This window comes from Helianthus annuus, chromosome 10 (assembly GCF_002127325.2).
Source record: "Helianthus annuus cultivar XRQ/B chromosome 10, HanXRQr2.0-SUNRISE, whole genome shotgun sequence".
NCBI classification, from domain to species: domain Eukaryota; kingdom Viridiplantae; phylum Streptophyta; class Magnoliopsida; order Asterales; family Asteraceae; genus Helianthus; species Helianthus annuus.
The window spans coordinates 114,624,678-114,646,506 of NC_035442.2; the positions used below are offsets into that span (position 1 = coordinate 114,624,678).

The following is a 21,829-nucleotide window of genomic DNA, read 5'->3' on the forward strand; positions in this document are numbered from 1 at the left end:
ATCCGGGTACGTTTGGGAAACGTCCCCGAGCCGCCCCCTACGTGTTTCCGTCCCCGGGACGGGTACTCGATGCAATATGCCGTCCCCGTGCTTCATAGCCCCCCAAGAACCCAAAGATCTTACAATTGTAAGATCTATAACAATACAACAATACAGAGATCTCTAGATGATCATCCAGTGATTATTATCAACACAATCAACATATCAGTATCCCTGAAATACAAACGATAGATGATAACAACTTCAACAGACTAACAAACCCTAACGAACAATATAGAGAAAAGTGTAAGTGAAAGTGAAGGAGAGAATGAACAAATTCTCAGTCAATCCTCCTTTTATATGGAGCCCCTCCAATGTTACATCCGAGTCCAAAACTTTCGCACATGATGATCACAGTCCCCAAAATGTTCCACATTACACTCCCACTCAATACAACCTGCTCAAAATAAACCCAACATATATATACAACACAACACACCATAATAACCTATGAGCCCATAACACTCAAGCTCAAAAGCCCACAACACTTCCATAATGCAGACACCCACATATTAATGTAATGAGCCCAAGACCATAAGAATGATATAACCAATTACATATTTTAACAATGACCGAACATAAACTAAACAAACGACCATGAACTAACGTAAATGAAGACATTACTGAACGTTCACAAACAAAATTTAACAAACGTCACCTTTGTCCGTATTCGTTCATTTAATAAATCGAACGGAACTCCTTGTTCATGTTCATTCATTTATTAAAAGAACACACATAAACGAATTTCCCCTAGTGATTCACGAACAGTTCGCTATACATTTGTTCGTTTACAGGGTAAGCCAATATAGTTCATATTGTTCCTTATTTTATATGCTATATTTTGGATGTTAAAAAAATTGTTGTAGCAAATATAAAAGAGAAATACTAGAGGGACTACTTTTGTAACTCCCGAAACCAAATTTGACCTCCATCTTTTCAACATTTCACTTAAACCACACCCCTGTTCCTTTCCCGCCCACTTTCACTCTCTTCTCCCACACGCCACCACACACCGCCGCTAATGGCGGATTCCGGCACCACCACCGCCGTAACAGAATCATCACTCCTCTCAAAGCTCGAATCCTCCACCGATCTCACAAACATCCACCACCTCTTCCTCTCACACCTCCACCCATTCACCCCAGTCCTCAACAAAAAACCACCAAAAGCTGACGTCACCACTCTCCGATCACTCGCAAAGCAGTTCTTATCATTCCTCAACAAATCCTTATCACTCATCCCCAAACGCCTCAACGAAACCCCCAAAATCGACTCTCGTTACGCTTCACAACTGTTCGATACTTACAGGCTTTGTATCGATTGTTTGGAGGCTGTTTCATCGCAGTTGTCGTGTAAACCATGCACGATTCAGGTTCAGCGGGCTCGGTTTATGAATTGTTGTGGAAATTGGGGGAGATATGATGAGGTGGAAGCGGTAGGGATGGCTGTGCTAGGGTTTGTAGAGAGTTTGTGTGGTAAGAGAAGTGAAAATGGAAGTGGAAGGATTGTTCCGGAAGTGAGGAAAGAGATTGAGGATAGGGAGATTGCGGTGTTGCTGCTCGAGGTGGTTGTCGCGCTTGTTAAGCGTGTTGCTAATATTCAGAGTAAAGAGGAGCGGGAGTATCGTAGAGTGCTTTCGATGGTTGACGATATCCAGCCTTGGTTGAGGTATATTGTTACAGTTTGTTATAAGATTGAATAATGAAATTAGTTTAATTGATGTTTAGGAAATGATATTTTGCTTAGAAGCTATGGTAGGAACCCTAGGAGACATTGGCAGTTAGGGACACATTCTTGTATATATGTATGTGCTTTAACAGTGGAAGTTTTATTAAAATGGGTGAGTTTATGTGACAGGGTTATTGGTGTGGATGGATATGATAAGTTGCATAGGACGCTTGTGTCGTATATGAGCAAATGTGCTTATTTTATGGTTGGGGAGCTTGCAAGTTTTGATGTGAACTTGATTTGTAAATTTTGTGTTGAAACATTTTCGGAGTATAAAAGACCGTCTCTGAGTGATCAGATAGAAAAGGTGAGTTGCTATACAAGAGTTTTACTGATGAGTGATGCCTTAACAAAGCTTTATAAGATGAACATGAAGTTTTATATTCATGTTTTTAATGCAGTTTGCTCACAAGATATGCAGTTTAGTATTTTCACAGCTGGATCATGAAGTTTTGGGCAGTGAAAAAGTACTAGCTTGGGTGTTGGATACAATGGCTAATGAATGCGCGGTAATCCTCTAAGCTCGTTTCTCAGTTTTAATGCTTAAGTAAAGTTATACATTTTTAGTTTCTGTTATATACTTTGAAGTGTGACGATTTGTTATGCAAAAAATATGCTAAGGAGGTCATCAAGGTTGGAATTTTGTGAGAGAACATCACAGTACTCTAGAGTATGTTTGTTTTGAGTGGTGCAAAGTACGTAGCTAAGTGAAAAAAGAAGTTAAACAATATATAATCCAAATCTACAACAGAAACGAAGTATCTACTTGGGTCGCTATGGAAAATCGAATCACCAATAATATAATGGCCAAAAATAATTTTATCACAACCTTAAGAACAATTTAGTTTTCTTTAATTGTTTGGAGGAACACTGCACACACTACATGATGTTTAAGTTAAATAGAAAGTCAGGTTGAGTAGCTAGAGGATATTTGTATGAGGAAGATACATCACATGGAGATTCGAGGGAACATAGTAAGCATAGTTATTGATAGCGAACATTGCGTTCGCTATCGCGCGCTTCGTAGCGAATCGACCATATCTCGCAATATGTTACTTGGCGACTCCATAGCGTGATTATAGCGGGATTCCGACCACGAATTCAGGCTCCGGTGCTATAATTTCTGCCGGAAACCTACCGGAAGTCATGAAGAAGAAGAGAAGACGAAGAGCGGCTGCGTTCTGTGTTTTAGCTTTTTAGGGTTAAATAACTTTTTGGATTTTAACCTTTAACCCTTCTATCTTTTCACTAGTTAACATATAGTCCCTAAAACTTGTAAAAAATTTACATAAAAGTGTAAAACTAGTTTGTGTATTTTAACATTTAACCCCCTCTATCATCACTAGTTTACATTTAGTCCTTAAACTTCAAAATTTATACAATAAAAAAGTATAAAATTAACATTATATATATAATATAAATTACAAATAGCGATTTTTTATTTCTTAAATTTTTAAATACCTTATCGGCTCGCTAAACACAAAATAGCGGGCGCTATTTCGTCGCTATCGCTACGTAGCATATAGATACCTCGTCGCTATTTGTCGCTATTCGCTATCGATAACTATGATAGTAAGAAGTCAAAACTGGTTGACCCAAACATTATGATAAAATTTGGATAGAAAAATGAAATGAAGAATTGGATCATACACATATATACAAATGAATTATCAACTTCATAAGAAACACAATCCTATTTCTTGACAAACTTTCACTCAATCGTGTCATGTGTACATTGTCATTGCCTCATTGGGGACTGGGGAGAGTTCTAAGTTTATTTGAACATTTATACGCAATAAAACTATAAATTTAACTAAATGTAATCTTTATGTATTCCATTAATCTCCTTTGTCAACAATAATTACAAATAGCTTAACTATATGTTTGTCAGGTTGGCAAGGAAAAGGCTAACGCTGATTTTTTGGAACTTGTTGTTTATTTTGCCATGAAATGTCGCAATGCGACTGCATATCCTCGTGATGCAGTTGCATCTCACTTTAAGAAACTGGCAAATTACTTTTCAAAGGTATGCATATATGTTCTTGAGTGTATTTTTTTTAAATTTATGTTTTTCTAGTATTTGTTAAAGAGTCCAGTTTTAGTAACAAGCTAACAACCATTTTGCAGGTCAATTTATCAATGATTGATATTATCATGAGGCTTTATGCCATCACATTTTCTACTGGTGATTTGAATTACTATTCCAGAGGTGGTAACTCCAAAGACATTTCTGTCCCCAAACTTTTGCTTGATGTCGAGAATCAACTTCAAAGTTTAAGAATCTCTATCACCGCACATACGGGGACTTTCATGCGCTTTTATTTTAACTCTTTAAAGTTTTTGTGTGAACCTCTTTCTGAGTTGATACAGTCTGAGCGTAAAGGCATACTTTGTGGATTTGGTGACATGTCAAATCCTATCAAGCTATCTAACATTGAAGATGTTTTCCAACAGTTTAGACTTGTGTTTGATGCTTATTGGTACGTCTATAAGATGTTGATGCATGTAGTTTGTTTTAATAACTTTTAAGTTAATCATAAACATCCCTTTGACATTATCTTCTCTTCGGTTTATGGATGCAGTAAATTTGAACACGAGAAACACGTTTATGAGGACAATAGCCGAGCTGTACTGGCTGTAGCTACTGCTTCTTTCACGCTCTCGTTTACTACAAAGCAAAGTTTTGAGGTTTCATTTCAAATGTAATTACATGTTATGCTGTTGGTCATCTCGTATACCGAGCTTATCTTATTTTTACTCATTGCAGGAAAGTACCGCTTATCTCAAGGAGTTAATTTCAGCCAAATGGGTTCAACCTAACGGATTGAAATATCTGTATGCATCTTTACACAATGTCGGGATAGTTTTGTACAAAGCTAATAGATTAAAAGAGGTACGTTACATATGTATACTGTAACCTAAATCTGTAATTATATTTAAATACGTATATAATTCTTTTTGACTGATGGTGCATTCTGTTTGTAGGCAACAAAGTCATTTGATTTATGCTGTCAAGCAGCATGGAAGTGTGTAATGAATTATTGTAAATTGTTTGTTTCAAGTAAGGATGAGTCTACAAGTGACCTCTCAGAGGATGCCATAGCTGTTTTTGTCACAGAAACTTGTGCAAAAAGTGCTTTTTTGTTGGATATACTTTACCAATGTGGTACTAGTAGTGAGGAGATAAGCATGATTTTAACTGATTTTTTTGAAAGTTGGTCTGCTGCTCAAAACTGGTTTGACAAGATTCCAATTCCAGTAGCTCTTGTTAAACAATGGGCGAAGGTAAGTAACAAAACACTGCCTTTATATATACATACGTTAGAGATGGCAACATGAGGTCAGCTGGGTTGGTCAACGGGTCAAAATGGGTTGGATTGAGTTGACAAGTCACTTATTTGTCGAAAGTTTTTTCTGCTTTTTAAAGTGATTTTTGTTTCGGATATAGTTACTAAAGTTAAATTATTTTAGTGATAATTTAACTTTATTAAATATAATGATTTAGGAGGTGTTAGTGTGTTACACAATAATATACACTTTAGATGAGTTTCAATTCATTGGACCTGTTTCATTTTAGTTATTTTTGATTTGACCCGTTTGACATGTTAGTCATAACACATAACATGAATTGCATCACCTTTGCTATCTGATATTCTTTGCTTGTAGATATTATGTAAAGAAACTAAGGATCCGGAAGATGGGTGTAGGGTTCGAACCATATATTCTATGGTGTCATCTTCTTTGAAAATGTCAAAGGAAACTCTTGGTTTTCTATTAGAGCAGGTTCTCTCTCACTCCCTCTTTCCTCTCATGTATATGTGGTGCACACACACACACATGTATCTCTTGGTTTAAAAAAGCGAGCTTGAGGCGTGAAGCGCCCGGGGCGTTAGGAAAAACACTTTTTTTTGGCCTTGAAGCGTTATTTGGCGTGAAGCGTTTCGAGGCGACGCTTCAGGCCCAATCAGGTCAGATTTGGGTTTTATTTGGGCCCAATATTTCAAATCAGCTCCAATAGGGTTTCATACGGGGCCTAACAGCTTTTAATCAAGTCAGATTTGGATTCTTTACCCAAAAAAACGAGCGTTGATGGAGAAGAATACGCACTTGCTTATGATGATTATTGATTAGGGACTGTTATTTTATGTTTATGTTTTATGTGTGTTTCGACTTCAATGTATGTTTTCACTATGTTTTTTACGTGGTTAAGTGTGTTTTATAATCATGTTTTTGTGTTTATTATCGAGTAACAAGTAGAATCTGTCATATTGATGCGTACAAATATTTTATATATATATATATAGGGTAAGGTTCATGCGAGAACCACCTTGGTTCTCGCGGTTCTCGCAATAAAGGGTGGTTCCTAACGGATCTTTGTCCTATATATATATATATATATATATTAGTTTTTATTTTGAGCACCTCACATACGTGAAGCTCTCGCCTCACCTAAAGCGTTTGAAACCAAAACGCTTCGGAGCGCCTCACGCTATTTTAAACCAAGGACTGAATCTCTTATATACTTTTTTTTACAATCCCATTTTATGTTTTTATGCTATTATGGTTTCATAATATTTTCACGAGTCCTTTATTGTAGATTTAACTATTGAGATATGTTTATTTTGTTCAGGAGCTTGAAGCTTATAAGGAAATACAATCTCTTAATCCTGAATTATGTAAAAAAATGCAAAAGATCATCTCTAACATTCTTTTAGAAGATATCTACAGTACAAAAGACAATTTGTTAAATAAATCTAGGATTCTGATTGCAAAAGCAAGGGAATTAAGAGCATGTGGAGTTGAAGGTCTAAATGAGTGCATTGACATTTTGTCTGAAACAATATCTACTATGGTCAGCTACTTTCATTCTAAATTCTTCTTTCTTATCTTTTCATATTTATTTTAGTTTACCGATATAAAGTGACTTTGCAACTAATCCAGAGTGATATGTACAACAAGAACAAGGAAGCCTGTGGTCCGGTTTGTAATTTGTTAGCTGAGGCGTATTGCTTGCGTGCATTGTGTACCCAAGAGGCAGAACCAAACTCTAAGGTACTACCTAACAAAAGTAAATATTAATGTTTCAGGCGTTGTAGTTCATTCATACACATGTATATCATATTATCACATTAATGAGGTGGCAGTTTTGAACCGCTTACTTACGCCTGAGTGAGTATGGGTTATGTTTTATCTCAAATGGGCCAAATAAGCGTTCGTGGTCAACCCAGCTTGACTTGTAACAAAAAAATGTCGTGTTTAAAATATTATGGCCTTGGTTTTAAAAAGTGCACCTCAAGCGCTGAGGCGCAGGTGTTGGGGCTTTTTTGCTCAGCGCCTAGAGTAAATACTAGAAGTGCTTAAAAGGCGCAAATTTTAGGGTTTTATGAGGCTTTTGGCCTGAGGCGCGCGCTTTATGTATCTGAGGCGTTTTTATGCTGAAAAATGTTGTGCTTTGGGTTTGTTGGTTTGTACATGTAGGTAAAATGGTATAAAAACCTTATTTTTAGCTATGTTTTGGGTAAATGAAGCTAAAAACCTATGGGATATATAAAAATATGTATATAATCACCATGCACCTCAGGTACGAAACGGCCACCGCTTTTGCGCCTCTATTATAGACCTCCTCGCTTTTGTGCGCCTATCGCTTTTTAAAACCAAGGGCCTGTTAGCCATGGTTGAGCCAACAGGTTTTTGCTCTTTGTATTTACTTTTTATGATGCAAACAGGTTTTTGTTCAAGATATTGGCTACGCTTTAAAGCTATGGTTGGGCCAAGAGCATTCCCAGTCTGTTAAACAAACTGATAAGGTGTATCATAATACCCTTATCTTGCTGTACCATGTTGGTGATTTGTTATCTCTCAAGGTTTGTTTTCTCGTTGTCCTTGTTACTTATTTTTTTTTATTATGTGTGCCTCATTGTTTGTAATGTCTTTTGTTGTAGGGCTATATGGACATTCATTCCGACATATATGAGCTGATGATCAGATATTGCACCTGCAAGAATGTTTCTTTAAAGGAGTGTTTGGCCATGCTCTGGCAAAGTAAAAGCCTTAGTCACGCCCTTTGCACTTCACATGTAAACGATGCGTTTATTTCGACATTTTCAAGGCACTGCAAATCGTCAAAGTCTATGCAGTTCTGGAAAAGTTGTATGGAGAAATCAAAATCTCTAGAAGTTGGTTTTCAACAGTGCTTTTCGGTTATCTCTACTCTTTCTTCTCCAAGCTCTTGTAAACATGATCTTGCAACCGGATATGCACATTTAACAACTGATGTTATCAAGAAGACTGCTTTTGATCTCGGTAACAGTGTATGACTCTTATTATATGTTTTTTTTTTTTTTTAAAAATTTCATAACTGATTAGTTTGCTAAATATGATTACAAAAACTATGCTATTACAGTAGTAATCTACTTCCTAAATAAGCAAATGATTGATGGGGTTTTATGCATTGATATACACATCGAATTTCAACCAGTTTGTTTTATCGTTTAATCTTTTGGCTTTAACTATTTTGACCCGTTAAGGTGAAACACTTACCAAAATTGAATTATTTATAAGTAAATTGGTCAAACTTTTCACCTATGGTTTTTTGTGATTACATCTGGAATGTGATACTTTTGCTAATCTTTTATCCACATTCACTTCTTATTGTAGGTTCCTGTGACAAGCAAGTCATTGTTTCTTTCTTCAAACTTGTATTATGATTTGAGTGAAAAAATGATATCAAAGGGAACCATGATCGAGGTACATTTATCAAATGTTGGTGTCATATTTTAACTTATTTTAGTCTTAGTAGTTTTTTTTGTGTGCAACTTAACCTTATTATTTTCTAACAAATTGCCCCTTCTTTGTAGGCTCTTTTATATGCCAAAGAAGCCCATCGATTGCGCACGAAACTTTTTCAAAAGAATTTCATATACACAATTGAGCAACATAACGATATCATTGGTGATAATGGGGAAATAGTTCAGAAACGTGGATATGGACTCAAGACTTTTCACATGCAAACTTCAGTAGCTACCGGAGCTTGGTCAAACAATAAGGGTTCAAGTGACTTTGACTTTATTCTGACCCCATGGAACGTACTTCGTTGTTACCTTGAAAGCATCCGTCAGGTGGAATTTTTAAATTTAAATGGTTTTCTAACTTTTTCTAAAATTTTAATTTATCAAATTCTTGTTAATATTTGGCTGATGTAATCCAGGTAGGAACTATTCAAGAGATTGTCGGTAATGGATCTGAGGCTGAATCTCTTTTTCTTTGGGGAAAGAACATTTCTTCTTTCCAAAGCTTGCCGATCTTTTTAGTTAGTTTTTCTACTGCTTTAGGTATGTAATTTTATTTTCTTTTTTTTGTTTTATTGCATGTTTGTTAATCTAATGACATCACTTGCTCACTTAAGAACCACAAAGACGTACAACTCTACAAGTTCCCTGCATGTATATTATATAATATAAATGCCACTACTTTTCGGACCATAAGTAGTAAAAAGGCAAACTGGGTGGGTCAAGCGGGTGGTCAAGGTTGGTTCAGGACAAAATGGGTAAATTTTTGTATGATTTATCACAAGTCGTGTTAGGTTGACCGTTGACCAAACAGACTTTCTATCGAAATTGTTGAATTCTTAATCAGAAGTTAGGGTGTGAAGTTTAATTACAAAAGTTGTCTGATATAAATAAGAGTAAAGTACGCGGATGGTACCTGTGGTCAACCAAAATTTTGGATTTGGTCCCTAACTTTTCAAAAGTACACGCATGGTCCCTGTGGTTTGCACTTTGTAACACATGTAGTCCCCAGATAACAAATATAAAGGTTTTAGCATGTCCAAGTTAGGGCCTAAATGCGTTACAAGTACAAATCACAGGGACCATCCAAATATTTTGGCAAAAGTTGGGGACTAAATGCATTACAAAATGCAAACCACAGGACCGTTCATGTACTTTTTAAAAGCTAGGGACTAAATCCAAAATTTTTGTCAACCATAGGGACCATTCGTGTACTTTATAAATAATTAAATTGGTTGAAATTTCTACCTTTACCAAGTAGTATTTGCAAAATATTATTTTTGTGTCCCATCTATCAGTTAATAATTGTTAGATGCTTCCACTTGTATATGCCAACTGAATTTGATCTGTTTTTTTTTTTTTTTCAAGGCAAACTATACTGTAAACAACAGTGTTGGCATTTAGCTGAAAAAGAATTGGAAAGTGCGAATCGTATGCTGGTTGATAGCTTCAGTCTCATTTCTTGCTTGAAGTGCAAGTTAATCATGGAAGCTACAGTTGGCAAACAATTTGGCGATCTATGCAGAAGGCGTTTTAATAGCACAGATGTTAATAAACTTGATGGATTATCAAAAGCCGAAAATTTCTATAGATCTGCTTTAGAAAAACTGAAGCTTTCTGAATGGAAAAACTGTATTAGTTACCCTAAGGAAACAGTTTCAACAAACACAATGTTTTGTGATAGAGTTTTAGTTGGCGGGAACGATAGCATTTCATCTGATTGTCAAAATCACGAAGAACAAGAAGCAATCCAACCGAAAGTAACTAGAAGGGGTAGGAAAACCGCTATAAGTTTACCACAAGAGCAAAGGTTGACTTCTAGAGTCACTAGATCCTCTAAGCAAAAGAATGAAAATGCTCAAAGTGAGTTTAAGGGGGTACAAAAGTCAAAGGGTGACCACATTATTTCTTGTGGATGTGAGGTTACATGTGTTTCCGATGAAATAAATTGTTGGCATTGTGTTCCTTTTGGAGTTATGAAATCAGCATCGGTTACAAGTGTTATACAGATGAAATGGGAGTGCACGCGCAGACGGCTTTTGGTTAAACTTCTCATCGGGATAGGTATTGTAAAACTAACCTGAAGTTTATTACCTTTTGTTGTTATAAAGACGGTGTGTTTTTGTTTTGAACTGTTTAATCCTTTACGTTTTCAGGAAAATGTTTGTGGGCACATGGCGAAACTCAAAGAGCACATGATATATTCTTGGAAAGCATATCTGTGCTGGTCAACAGAAGCACGTTTCACACGTCAAATTTTAAGATTTCATTCACTTTTCTGGGAGAGTTAATAAAACAGAATGTGATTGGTGACATGCTTGCAATTGAGCATGCATCGTTACTCTACAACATATGTTGGTTTTCTTTAAGAAGCTCTTGTGACAATGGTACAAGGTACTGTTTTTTAATCATAAAAGGTCTATATGCTTTAAATGTTATCTAGTTGTTTCTTCATCTTATAATCTATGTATCTTTTTGGAGAAATGATCTGATATTTGTTGGTATTCTTACTGAACTTGTTTTGGAAGTTAGTCTATTTACAATTTGACTAGTAAAAGTGCTTTTCTAGTTTCATCAACTGCTATATAATAACTAAAGAATTAAAGAATTGAATATGTCTCTTGATCTTACTGATGTATCATCTCGTTTAATTTGTTTTCTTTAGGAACCGCTCTTGTGACATGTCTTTCATTCCCATACCCATAGTAGTTTCCGGTTTAAAGCTGTCTTTCACAGTTTGCCGTGAGGTTCCTGAACTTTTTCAAAAGGTAATTACAATTATAGTTTAACACAGCCGTCATTTTAATCCTTTTGACAAAATTTAGTTATACATTCCAACTGTGTTTGACTTTGGCCATTGATGTTGATGTTGCAGGTTTCACGATTGTTAGCAGTTCTGTATACACTTGCTCCTTCAATCGAAACTTTTTCTATGTTGACTTCTTCTAGCAGTTCGTTATTAGAGAGTCAATGGGCGGCATATTTCCATCAAGCGTCACTAGGAACACATGTTAATTATCAGTTATTTTCTCGTCTCGGGACGCAAAAAGATCAGAATACTATGGATGGCGATGTAAGGATTTGGAAAAAATAAATGTTTTCATTGTTTTTTTAATGCATTTAATAAATGTTCATATGCTGATGCATTTTACAAAAAAATTGTTTTATCCTCTCTCTAGTGATTTCTTTAGTTTAAACTTCTGGTTAAGTTTGGATATGCACATCTCCTAGATGGTGACACCTGTTTATTTTGAGTCTACATGGTGTTATTAAATGAGAGATACTATTTTTACTACAAATAAACCAGTGTAAGCTTTTATATTTTTTATGTGTCTTAAACACACACTGTGTGTTTGGCCTTACATGTTTTTAATGACAAGAATAAATATCCAAGTTATTTAATTTAAATTAATACACATTGTGATATTTGTCACGGCGATGAGCCAAACAATGCAAATCACTTCAATCAAAATTAGAATAATCTCTGCATTTAACCTTTTTGCTAGTGAATCAAGACACAATGTTCTACCTTTGTTGATAAATGTCTAATCTATTGATCCAAAACTTACTAGTAGCCACACGATTCTTAAAAACTTTGTACATATTGGGTTATACATCCTTAAAAAGCTGTTCTTTTATGTGTATGTATGCAAATTGTTACTGAAATGTGAAGGTGAACCCACCTTATCATTTAACGCATTATTCATGAAACATTTTATAGTGATTCCGGATTCTATTCACAAACAGTTAACCACTTTTTGCTGATTTGTACATTTTAGACGATGCATTTAATTGTGTCACCAAATTTTGTTTTCAGGGTTCTTTCCCATCCAGCTCAACTCTTCTCAGCTTGCACAGGTACGTGTCTTGCCTCTTCAGTCCTCACTAGAGGTAGCAAAACGGGCGGGTTGGGTAATATATCAAGCAAATAATTTATTTGTACCATTTGGGTCAACACCCAAAGCACTTGTCAATTGTTCTTTTCATAGTTGTTAATGTTAAGTCTGGGTACGGGATTCACAAATTTACTTCTATTGACTTTGTGAATGAAAAAACTTGATTACAAGGACTCAATATTTAAAGACTAGCCATCCTAGACTAATACGAATTCTATTTCTTCTTTAACTCAAATACTAAACAACACTAAAAAAATAATAAAACAAATAATAGTAAAACTAATACTAAACAACAATTAACCAAACAAATAATAATAAAACTAATACTAATAGATAATTCAATAATAATTAAATAACTTTAATTATTATTTTACTTGTTTAGTCCTTCGTCTGAAGATCTCTTCCAGACCACCCCTTTGAGATCAACTGAACCTCCCTGTTGATCTTGTAATTTTTATCAGTTAATAGCGAATAGCGGACGATAGCAACAAGCTACATACCTACATGCTACGTAGCGATAGCGATGAAATAGCGGACGCTATTTTATGTTTAGTGACACACCATAAGAAAATTTTAGAAATATCTTATATGTATTATCTTTAACAAAAAACTAAAATCCCGTTATACCTATTAAATCCTGCTATTTATATTAAAACAGAAAAAACCTAAAGTCCCGCTATTTACCAGCTATGGAGCTGCCAAAATCAGTTAGCGACACATGAGCGCTTTGCTACGCTGTTCGCTATTGTGCCCGCTATGAGCGCTATTAACAGCTATGGTTCTTTTTATAAAAAGTTAAGTGTGTCATATATGATTGCAAATATTATACTATAACAGCAATAATTTAATTTTTCAAATAAATTGATAATTGAGGTTTTATGTGTTTACGATATGCTATCAACTATTAAGGCTTTTGACCCAATTGATTCGTTTTTATTTTTATCTTTTATTTTTGAGTTTACCTGTTAAATCTGTTAGACAAAACATAGCCCGGATCAACCTGTCTACAAGCAATGAGCAGAAATTGCCACATAAGCAACACGGTCTCTTAACACTCATTTCTGCAGGCTGGCACCTGAATCTCTTCTGGATCTTGAAGAATTCGTATTGAATTTTTTTCAAGGTCTTCATCGCGCAACCATTATCTGCATTAGTGTACTTGGAGATGATTACGCCAGCTGGCTGAGAAATTTATTACTCTATGAACCTACTCATTCATGGATAATGTTATCACGTCTGAATCTAGACTGTGCACCTATAGTCGTTATTTTGCCCATTGTTTCAATTTCAAAAGGTAACTAACTAGCTACACATGTTCACGATCGTATATTAACTTGCATTTGAACTAATTTGTTGCCTGCTTGAAACCTTTAGGAAGTGAAGATGATGATCATTCAAGTTCCGGTAACTTATTTGAAAAAAAGAGTTCGGATAAACCATGGCATTGTCCATGGGGCCGTACTGTTGTTGATGATATCGCACCATTGTTTAGAACAATTTTGGAGGAAAGTTATTTATCGGCATCTGGATTCCCCACTTTGGAGAATACCAATCAAAACAGGTTAAGATGGTGGGATCAAAGACGAAAGCTTGATCAATGGCTCAGTGATCTTTTAAGGTGAGGGTCCCGCTACTTTTGGTCATAAATGTGGCGATTTTGGCCCACTTGATAGCCTAAGCTAGAATTGGGTTATGATTTATCTTTATTGGGTTAAATGGATTTAATTAAAAAAATTAGCTTAAAGGGAAACAGACTGAAAGTTATTCAGTGTGTATTTATTTATCCTAACAGTCTCATAAATTGTTTTTACATGAAGAATGGTTAAATATTGTAATGACATAGATTCTATTGTTTTATTTCACAAATAAAGTATTTATAAAGAAGAGTAAAATGCCATTTTCGTCCCTCAGGTTTGGCCAGTTTTGCAAATTTCGTCCAAACGTTTGTTGTTTCGTATTTGGATCCAAAAAGTTTGAAAACTTGCTATTTTAATCCGACTTGTTAACTCCATCCATATTTCTCCGTTAGTCAAGGGTATTACCGTCTTTTTAGACGTGTTTATTAAACTAAAAACACTATAAGAAATAAAGATCCACCTCTTTTGACTTTATTTCTTATAGTGTTTTTAGTTTAATAAAAAAATGTCTAAAAAGACGCTAATACCCTTGACTTAAGGAGAAAAATGGACGGAGTTAACGAGTCGGATGAAAATAGCAAGGTTTTAAACCTTTTGGATCCAGATGCGAAAAAACAAACCTTTCGACGACGAAAGTTGCAAAACTGGCCAAACTTCAGGGGGACGAAAATGACATTTTACTCTATAAAGAAAGAACAGTAAATGTTTTCTGGTCAACATAACAATCATTTATCTTTATGTACTATTAAATTTTTTTTAAGCTGTGTATATGTAACTAGTTATGAACATATTTTATGATGCTTTTATTTCATTATCCTTAACTGAAATCTCATTTTTATTATCTACTTGCTTTTCCCAGAGACATGGAAGATTTATGGTTTGGCCCGTGGAAGCACCTGCTGTTGGGAGGACCGTCAGATCACAAGCACTTTGATTTGTTACACAAGAAACTCAGAAAAGATCTTAAATCCAAGTGTAAAATTGATGTTCATGAAAACATCATAAAAGCTGTACTTAGAGGTGGTAGACGACAAGAAGACTGTTTATCAGAGTTGATAATGAAAAAAGGATGCTACGTTGGTGGAAGAGAACTCATTAATGATGGGAGCTTGTCCTCTTTAGTTTCTGATTTGTTGTTAAGCACAATGCACGAAATTGGAATAGAAGAGTATGTAGATAGAGAACCCGTCATTTTGGTGCCAGACTTTGACATTCAGGTTCGTAATCTTGTTATGTTTCATGCATTTTCTTGCAATTTTTCTTTACTAAAAATGCCATTGTTTGTGACTTCGCTGACTTATGCGCAACCTGTTTTTTAATCTAAGTGGCGATACTCATTTGGTTAGTTTGTATTCCATAGGTGGCAAAGAAGCGGGTTGGGTACGGTTCAAACGAGTACTTTGTTAGTGTAGGTCCAAATGGGTTGGGTTGGGTCGACACATACTTCTTGGCCATTACTTCAAGTTTTAAAGCAATTTAGGAGGTTTTAAGCATGTGACTTTTGGCCTCTTTGATCTGATTGACTCATTTCCATAATTCCATTAAAGCTAATGTACTAGTTTTTTTTTTTTTTTTCATTCTACCCATTGGATACACTTCAGGTTCGGCGTGTTTGATCTTGTCGGCCTCATGGTTGTCAATAGCGGTCGCTATGGTCGTTGTAGCGAATAGCGTAGCGTATAGGTCGAAGGTCGCTACAGGGTATGTAGCCATGAATAGCGGGATTTCAGTTTTTTTTAAATATAAATAGGCAAAATAGCGATTAAATCCAGCTATAGAATAGCTGGATTTTAGGGTTTTATTAAATATACATGTAAAATAGCGTATATACCAAGGTATTTTGATATAATATACATATAATTTTTTTAGTGTATCGCTACTTATAAAATAGCGCCCGCTATTTACCGCTATTTGCTATGTAGCATATAGGTGCTATAACGCTATTTGTCGTTATTCACTATTAACAACTATGGTCGGCCCATTTCCACTATAGCTAATACATAGTTTTTTATCCATTCCACAGGAATCGAGTTTTTTTAAGGAAAATTGATAGCTTTACTTACTTTTTTAAAAGGAACTTCTAAAACAGAGCCTTACTTTTTTTAATTGACATTGCGACAATTTGTGGCATAGCCTTGATAGCAGAGGTGGTAATTGCAACCCGATTATTTTCGGAAGCGTGTCAATTTGGGGTGTATTTTATAGAACAGATCCACAGGTCATATGTAGTAATTGACAAAAAAATAAAATAAAAATTAAGCGGGTCGAACATGCTAAACAGGTCAAAGCTTCCCTGATATGTATTCATATGCTTGTAGTACCCCACTTGAGTTCTATTTTTAGAATCTTTCTTATTTTTATCAAATTATATAGTTTTGTAATCAGATTTAATAGGTTATGCATTTAAAGAATGTACAACTGTCTTGCTCGTTTTGATGTGACCTGATTACCCAAACCGCTTATTTTGCCACCTCTACCGATTAAGCTTTATATTAAATGTTTTTTTTTTTGTCTTGACTAAATTGGTAACATGAACATGTTTTTGTCGTTTGGTGTGTAGATGCTGCCATGGGAAAGCCTACCGATATTAAGAAACCAAGAAGTGTACCGGATGCCTTCAGTTGCCAGCATTTCGTGCACTTATGGTAGATGCTGTCATTCTCAGGAAAAAGACGGGAAAGATTCTTCACTCTTTCCTATGATTGATCCATTGGACGCCTACTATTTGCTGAATCCAGGTGGCGATCTTAGCAGCACGGAAGCTGAATTTGGTAATTGGTTTAAAGATCAAAATTTAGAGGTATGTGTGCTCAATCCTACATTGTTCATTAAGGAAACATTACTTCTATTACAAAGATCACATATTTTAACAAGAGTAAACTGCCAAAATCGCCCCTGAGGTTTGGGCACTTTTGCCAAATCCGTCCAAAAAGTTTATTTTACTTAACAGAACCACTCAGGTGTCACAAAAGTTGCCAGATCCATCCATTTCTCTAACACCGTTAAATACTAACGTTAAGTGATGATGAGTATTTTGGATGGATCTGGCAGGTGCCCAAATCTCAGGGACAATTATGACAATTTACTCTTTTAGTGTTTTTCTAACCTTTTATCAACAGTTTCTTATATAAAAAGCGTTTAAAAAAAGCTATAAGAAAATGTTAATAAAAGAGTAGAAAAACGCTAAAAGGAGTAAACTGTCAAAAGTGTCCTCGAGGTTCGGGCACTTGCCAGATCCATCCAAACTACCATCATTTAACGTTAGTATTTAACGATGTTAGAGAAATGGATGGATCTGGCAACTTTTGTGAAACCTAAGTGGTCCAGTTGAGAAAAAAAAACTTTTTCGATGGATCTGGCAAAAGTGCCCAAACTTCAGGGGCGATTTTAGCAGTTTACTCTCTTAGCAATGATTTAAATAGTTTGAAACACAATATAGGATGCTTGCATTAAATCTATACCTTAGATGATTGTCGGTTCGTTTTCATTATAGCTATCATTTTCGTAGATTTAACTCGCATACTTCAACAATGATTTAAATAGTTCGAAATACAGTATAGGATGCTTGCATTAAATATATACCTTAGATGATTGTCGGCTCGTTTTCTTTATAGCTACCATTTTTGTAGATTTAACTCGTTTGACTTCTTAACAATAAGAATACAACCTGAATTGGGTTCAACTAAATCCATTCTCATTAAAAGAAGTAAAATCATCATGTGTCGTTCATTGATTAGTTTTAACTTATTTATCAGGGGACAGCTGGCACCTCACCCAGTGTGGATGAATTGAGTACCGCGTTAAAAAACCACGATCTTTTCATTTACCTTGGACACGGAAGCGGTAAATATGCTTTACACTTTTTCTTTGCGTGGTTATAAATTTCTTTAGTTTCAAATTTTAATCCACTTTTTTGGTAATATATACATGATTTTAGGGGTACAATACATTCCTGGTGGTGAGATTCAAAAACTCGAGCGGTGTGCAGCTACGCTTCTTATGGGCTGCAGTAGTGGTTCTCTATCTTTAAACGGCTCATACACTCCAAAAGGGGCTCCATTGCATTATATGTTTGCGGGCTCACCTGTAATCATCGCCAACTTGTGGGATGTGACGGACAAGGATATTGATCGGTTTTGTAAAACAGTGTTGGATGGATGGATAAAAGCAAGATCAAATATCTCAGTAGATTGTGCACAGTGTACTCAACTTTCGGATAAATTCAAAGACATGAGTGTCACTGATGGGGGACCTAGAAAGGGAAAAAAGAAACTAGCAAGAAGTAAATCTGTTGAAGATTGTGAGGTAACACTTGGTTGTAAGCATAGACCGAAGATCGGGTCTTTTATGGGTCAAGCCCGTCAAGCGTGTACACTACCGTTTCTAATTGGAGCTGCACCCGTATGTTATGGTGTGCCAACAGGCATTCGAAGGAAAGATTTGTAAGTATGTTAGATTTTGTTTGTTTTTTTTTATAGATGTTAGGATTCATATAAAATGATTTTAAATGGTTTGTTTATTTTTATGAGTCTGCATGAGTAACCGAATGTAGACTGAAATATGTATGTATACATGAATATAAAGTAATCAAATTGTATTAATGGATAACATTACACTTTATATGCCCATTGTGTGACTTATATTATATAGAGACTAAGAACAGTTATCAGAGAATTGGGCCTGCGATATGGGAGGCCCCTGCAGCTACACACTTTCAAATATGGGCTTGGATATCAGGATTACAATGGCAATTGGCAATAATGCGTTTGATGAAGTCTCAACGTTTGGTTTGAGTTTGTTAAAAGTATGTTCTAATATGACATCTCTACAAGATATATAATATATAGGTATACATATATACAAAATTGAGAAAGTAAATTTAAAGAAAAAAAAATAAATGATCTTAATTCATGATAAAACAAATGAACTAAAGTCTAAATAGCATAAGTGATGAGTATTATATCCATGGTACTCTAGACGATAATGCCTTTAACTTTGTATTATTCAAAAGCTTTCAATTTTATCTCCTATTTATATATAATACTAACTAGATTTATACCCGTGTGCGTTGCGGCGGCAAACTCATGTGACTTCGTTACATGCGATACGATGATTACATTGATGCGTTGTGCATACATGTGACATGACGCGTGTTTTACTTTGTTAAACACATTATGTTAGTGACATTAACGTGATTAGGCATAGATAAAAAAAATACAATGGCTCGCACGTGGTGTAAAGTTGTAAATATAATTTAAATAAAAAAATTGAAGTGTCGCAGAAGATGAGATGTGAAGTTATCAAGTAGAAATAAATCAAGGGTCAAAATAGTTAAATAACAAAAATTAGGGGTCAATGTATCACTTACTAGATTGAATATGTAAAGTCTATAAATTTAAGAGTAAAAAAAGAAAATTTAACACCATGGTCCATTGATCATGGTTTTCAAGTATATATATAGATAGGATAGGGATCATGAGTGAACAACATCCTTCTTTGTGAACTGTGTGAACTGATCTGGACCCTTGATTTTTATGATCTTGAGATTTTAATTGAATGGCATGATAGTAATTATTTGGTAAAATTTTCTTTTTAATTAAATACAAAAGGGTATATGTGTAATTACACAATCAAAAGAATTCAAATAGGAAACCTAAATTGTTTCCATTATATTAAAATCTCATAAATTCAAATCCATTATTGTTTCTCTCTCCTGCTCGATTTCTCTCTCCCCTTCTCGATACAAACAACAACACCACGACAACCACCATCGATTGATTTATTACCTCCGATCGATAACCATCTCCTGCTCGATATCTACTACCTCTGATCAACAACCATACTAGAACGATGATGATGACGATGGTAGACGATGCAGTCGCCGGAGATGAAAATGAAGGTGGAGGTGGTTGATGGTTAACGACGGTGATGGCGATGTCCATGAAGGCAGTTGCAGGTGGTGCACAACTAGTTCGCTAACAACAGATCCATACATCATCAATACAACCAGTTCGTCAACAACAGATCCATTCATCAATACAACCATGGTGTACAACGGCACCCACGACGGCCGGCCATGGTGGTGCACGGCAGCAGCCGTGGTGGTATTCGGAAGAAGATGATTATTGATCATAATTTTGTGTTTTATTGTATGAATCGATCTTCACTCGAGGTATAAACTATTTTAGATGTTGTTTCTTACCTAATTTTGTTTATTAAATGTGTTTAGTTTGAGTAATTTTAAAAGTTAAATGTTTTGTTTGCATCTGTGTTCTTTTATTTATGAATATATGGCTGAAGTTATAGATAAGGGTTTTTTTGGTCAAATTTTTTTCATCGATGCAATTTTTTATTCAAAGTGGGTCTTTTTGTTCAACTGGGGTTTGACATACTTATAAATCTAGGTTTTTTTTTATCACTTAATGAAACAGTATTAAAGATTATAACTTTCTACTTCATGGGGCTCTTAAGATTCTACAAAACAATTACTTTAGAGTTTACTTTGTTTTTTATTTAGTGATATGCATTTTGTATAATCATTTGTTACTTTTATGGTGGTTTTTTATTATACCTTTATGCTTTACGAGGTTCTTGAATTGGGCTATGAAACAGCAACAACAGTGGATTTAAGCTTCGGTTTTGTTTGGCCGAGGGTCTTCATAAGCTTCGGTTTTGTTTCAGTTTCTTATGTAATTTGGGTGTACACCTGTGTATACAGTGTTTGTACATTTGGTGTACACATGTGTATACAAATTTATTGTAGGTATAAACTGCGTATACACCTGTGTAAATTGGGTGTACACCTGTGTATAAAGTATTGGTCTTTTTATTTATCTAAGACATTCATTGACCTGTATAAACGTATTTGTGTTTTACAGTTGGTAATTTGAAGGAATCAGTGAATCATCCGAAATGTGGGCAATTTGAAGGAATAATACCGGATAGGTTGCTGTAAAAAAGTATGCCGGGAAGATTGATGTGAAGAAGTATGTTGTCAAGATTTTGTACTCCCATGCTAACACGCTCCGCGATGAAGACTATGTTTTTGTTTTTCCGATATGTGGCTATTTGTTTGTTTCGTTGGGTTATTTTTTTTATGTAAACTAGATGTTTAGTTGGTTTGTATACCTTATAATATGTTTTCGGATTTGTTTTTGGGACATGTTATGGTTTATGGTGAAGTAGTATGAGTTTACTAATCTAAAAAACAGATTATACACAAATGTATATATGTCTGTACATAGGTGTATTAAATTTAAATACACAGGTGTACTTCGGTATTCATGAATGTGTGTACGTAATTGAAATATGGGTTTTTATCGATGATGAACTGGTGGATTGAAAAAAAAAATCTGGGTTTTTTTAATAATGATTATGATATACACTTGTTTAGATTTAAAAGATATTTTAAGTGATGACAAAAAAATAGGAAAGTGTAACTTCCATGGATTAATTAATAATAACTTAATGTATAATTACCATCCTATCCTTTTCAACAAAAAAGATAATCAAGGGCTATGATTAGTTCACACAGTTCACTCTTGAGAGGTTGTTCACTCTAGAACCCTACCCTATATAGATAAGTATATATTCTATTGCTAATGGGTTTCAAAACGAAACTTCAAGTAGGTTTTACGGTGTTGCGCTTTGCGGAATCTGGACAATAACAAATCTTGGACCTCAACAAGTGGTATTAGAGCATTCACATCCATGCTATCAAATTATGTATGTAGAGTTTTTA

The 21,829-nt window shown here is 35.0% G+C and overlaps 1 protein-coding gene and 1 long non-coding RNA gene across 2 annotated transcripts; both read left to right on the forward strand.

The window, feature by feature from the left end:
• The first annotated feature begins 953 nt into the window (after positions 1 to 953).
• Positions 954 to 18,714, forward strand: LOC110884718 (separase). Its single transcript, XM_022132434.2, has 27 exons — positions 954 to 1,707; positions 1,897 to 2,074; positions 2,169 to 2,276; positions 3,659 to 3,793; positions 3,895 to 4,247; positions 4,350 to 4,455; positions 4,535 to 4,660; positions 4,753 to 5,052; positions 5,434 to 5,550; positions 6,398 to 6,619; positions 6,709 to 6,819; positions 7,494 to 7,631; positions 7,710 to 8,078; positions 8,425 to 8,514; positions 8,625 to 8,885; positions 8,975 to 9,098; positions 9,924 to 10,619; positions 10,712 to 10,949; positions 11,221 to 11,323; positions 11,431 to 11,628; positions 12,373 to 12,413; positions 13,519 to 13,745; positions 13,826 to 14,069; positions 14,948 to 15,305; positions 16,649 to 16,888; positions 17,844 to 17,931; positions 18,026 to 18,714. The coding sequence occupies exons 1-27, from the start codon at positions 1,061 to 1,063 to the stop codon at positions 18,532 to 18,534; spliced, it is 6,327 nt and encodes a 2,108-aa protein (XP_021988126.1). The 5' UTR covers positions 954 to 1,060; the 3' UTR covers positions 18,535 to 18,714.
• A 1,034-nt stretch (positions 18,715 to 19,748) lies between these two features.
• Positions 19,749 to 21,250, forward strand: LOC110884721. Its single transcript, XR_002561494.2, has 2 exons — positions 19,749 to 20,260; positions 20,967 to 21,250. It is a non-coding gene; the product is annotated as an uncharacterized LOC110884721 (long non-coding RNA).
• The last annotated feature ends 579 nt before the right edge of the window (positions 21,251 to 21,829 follow it).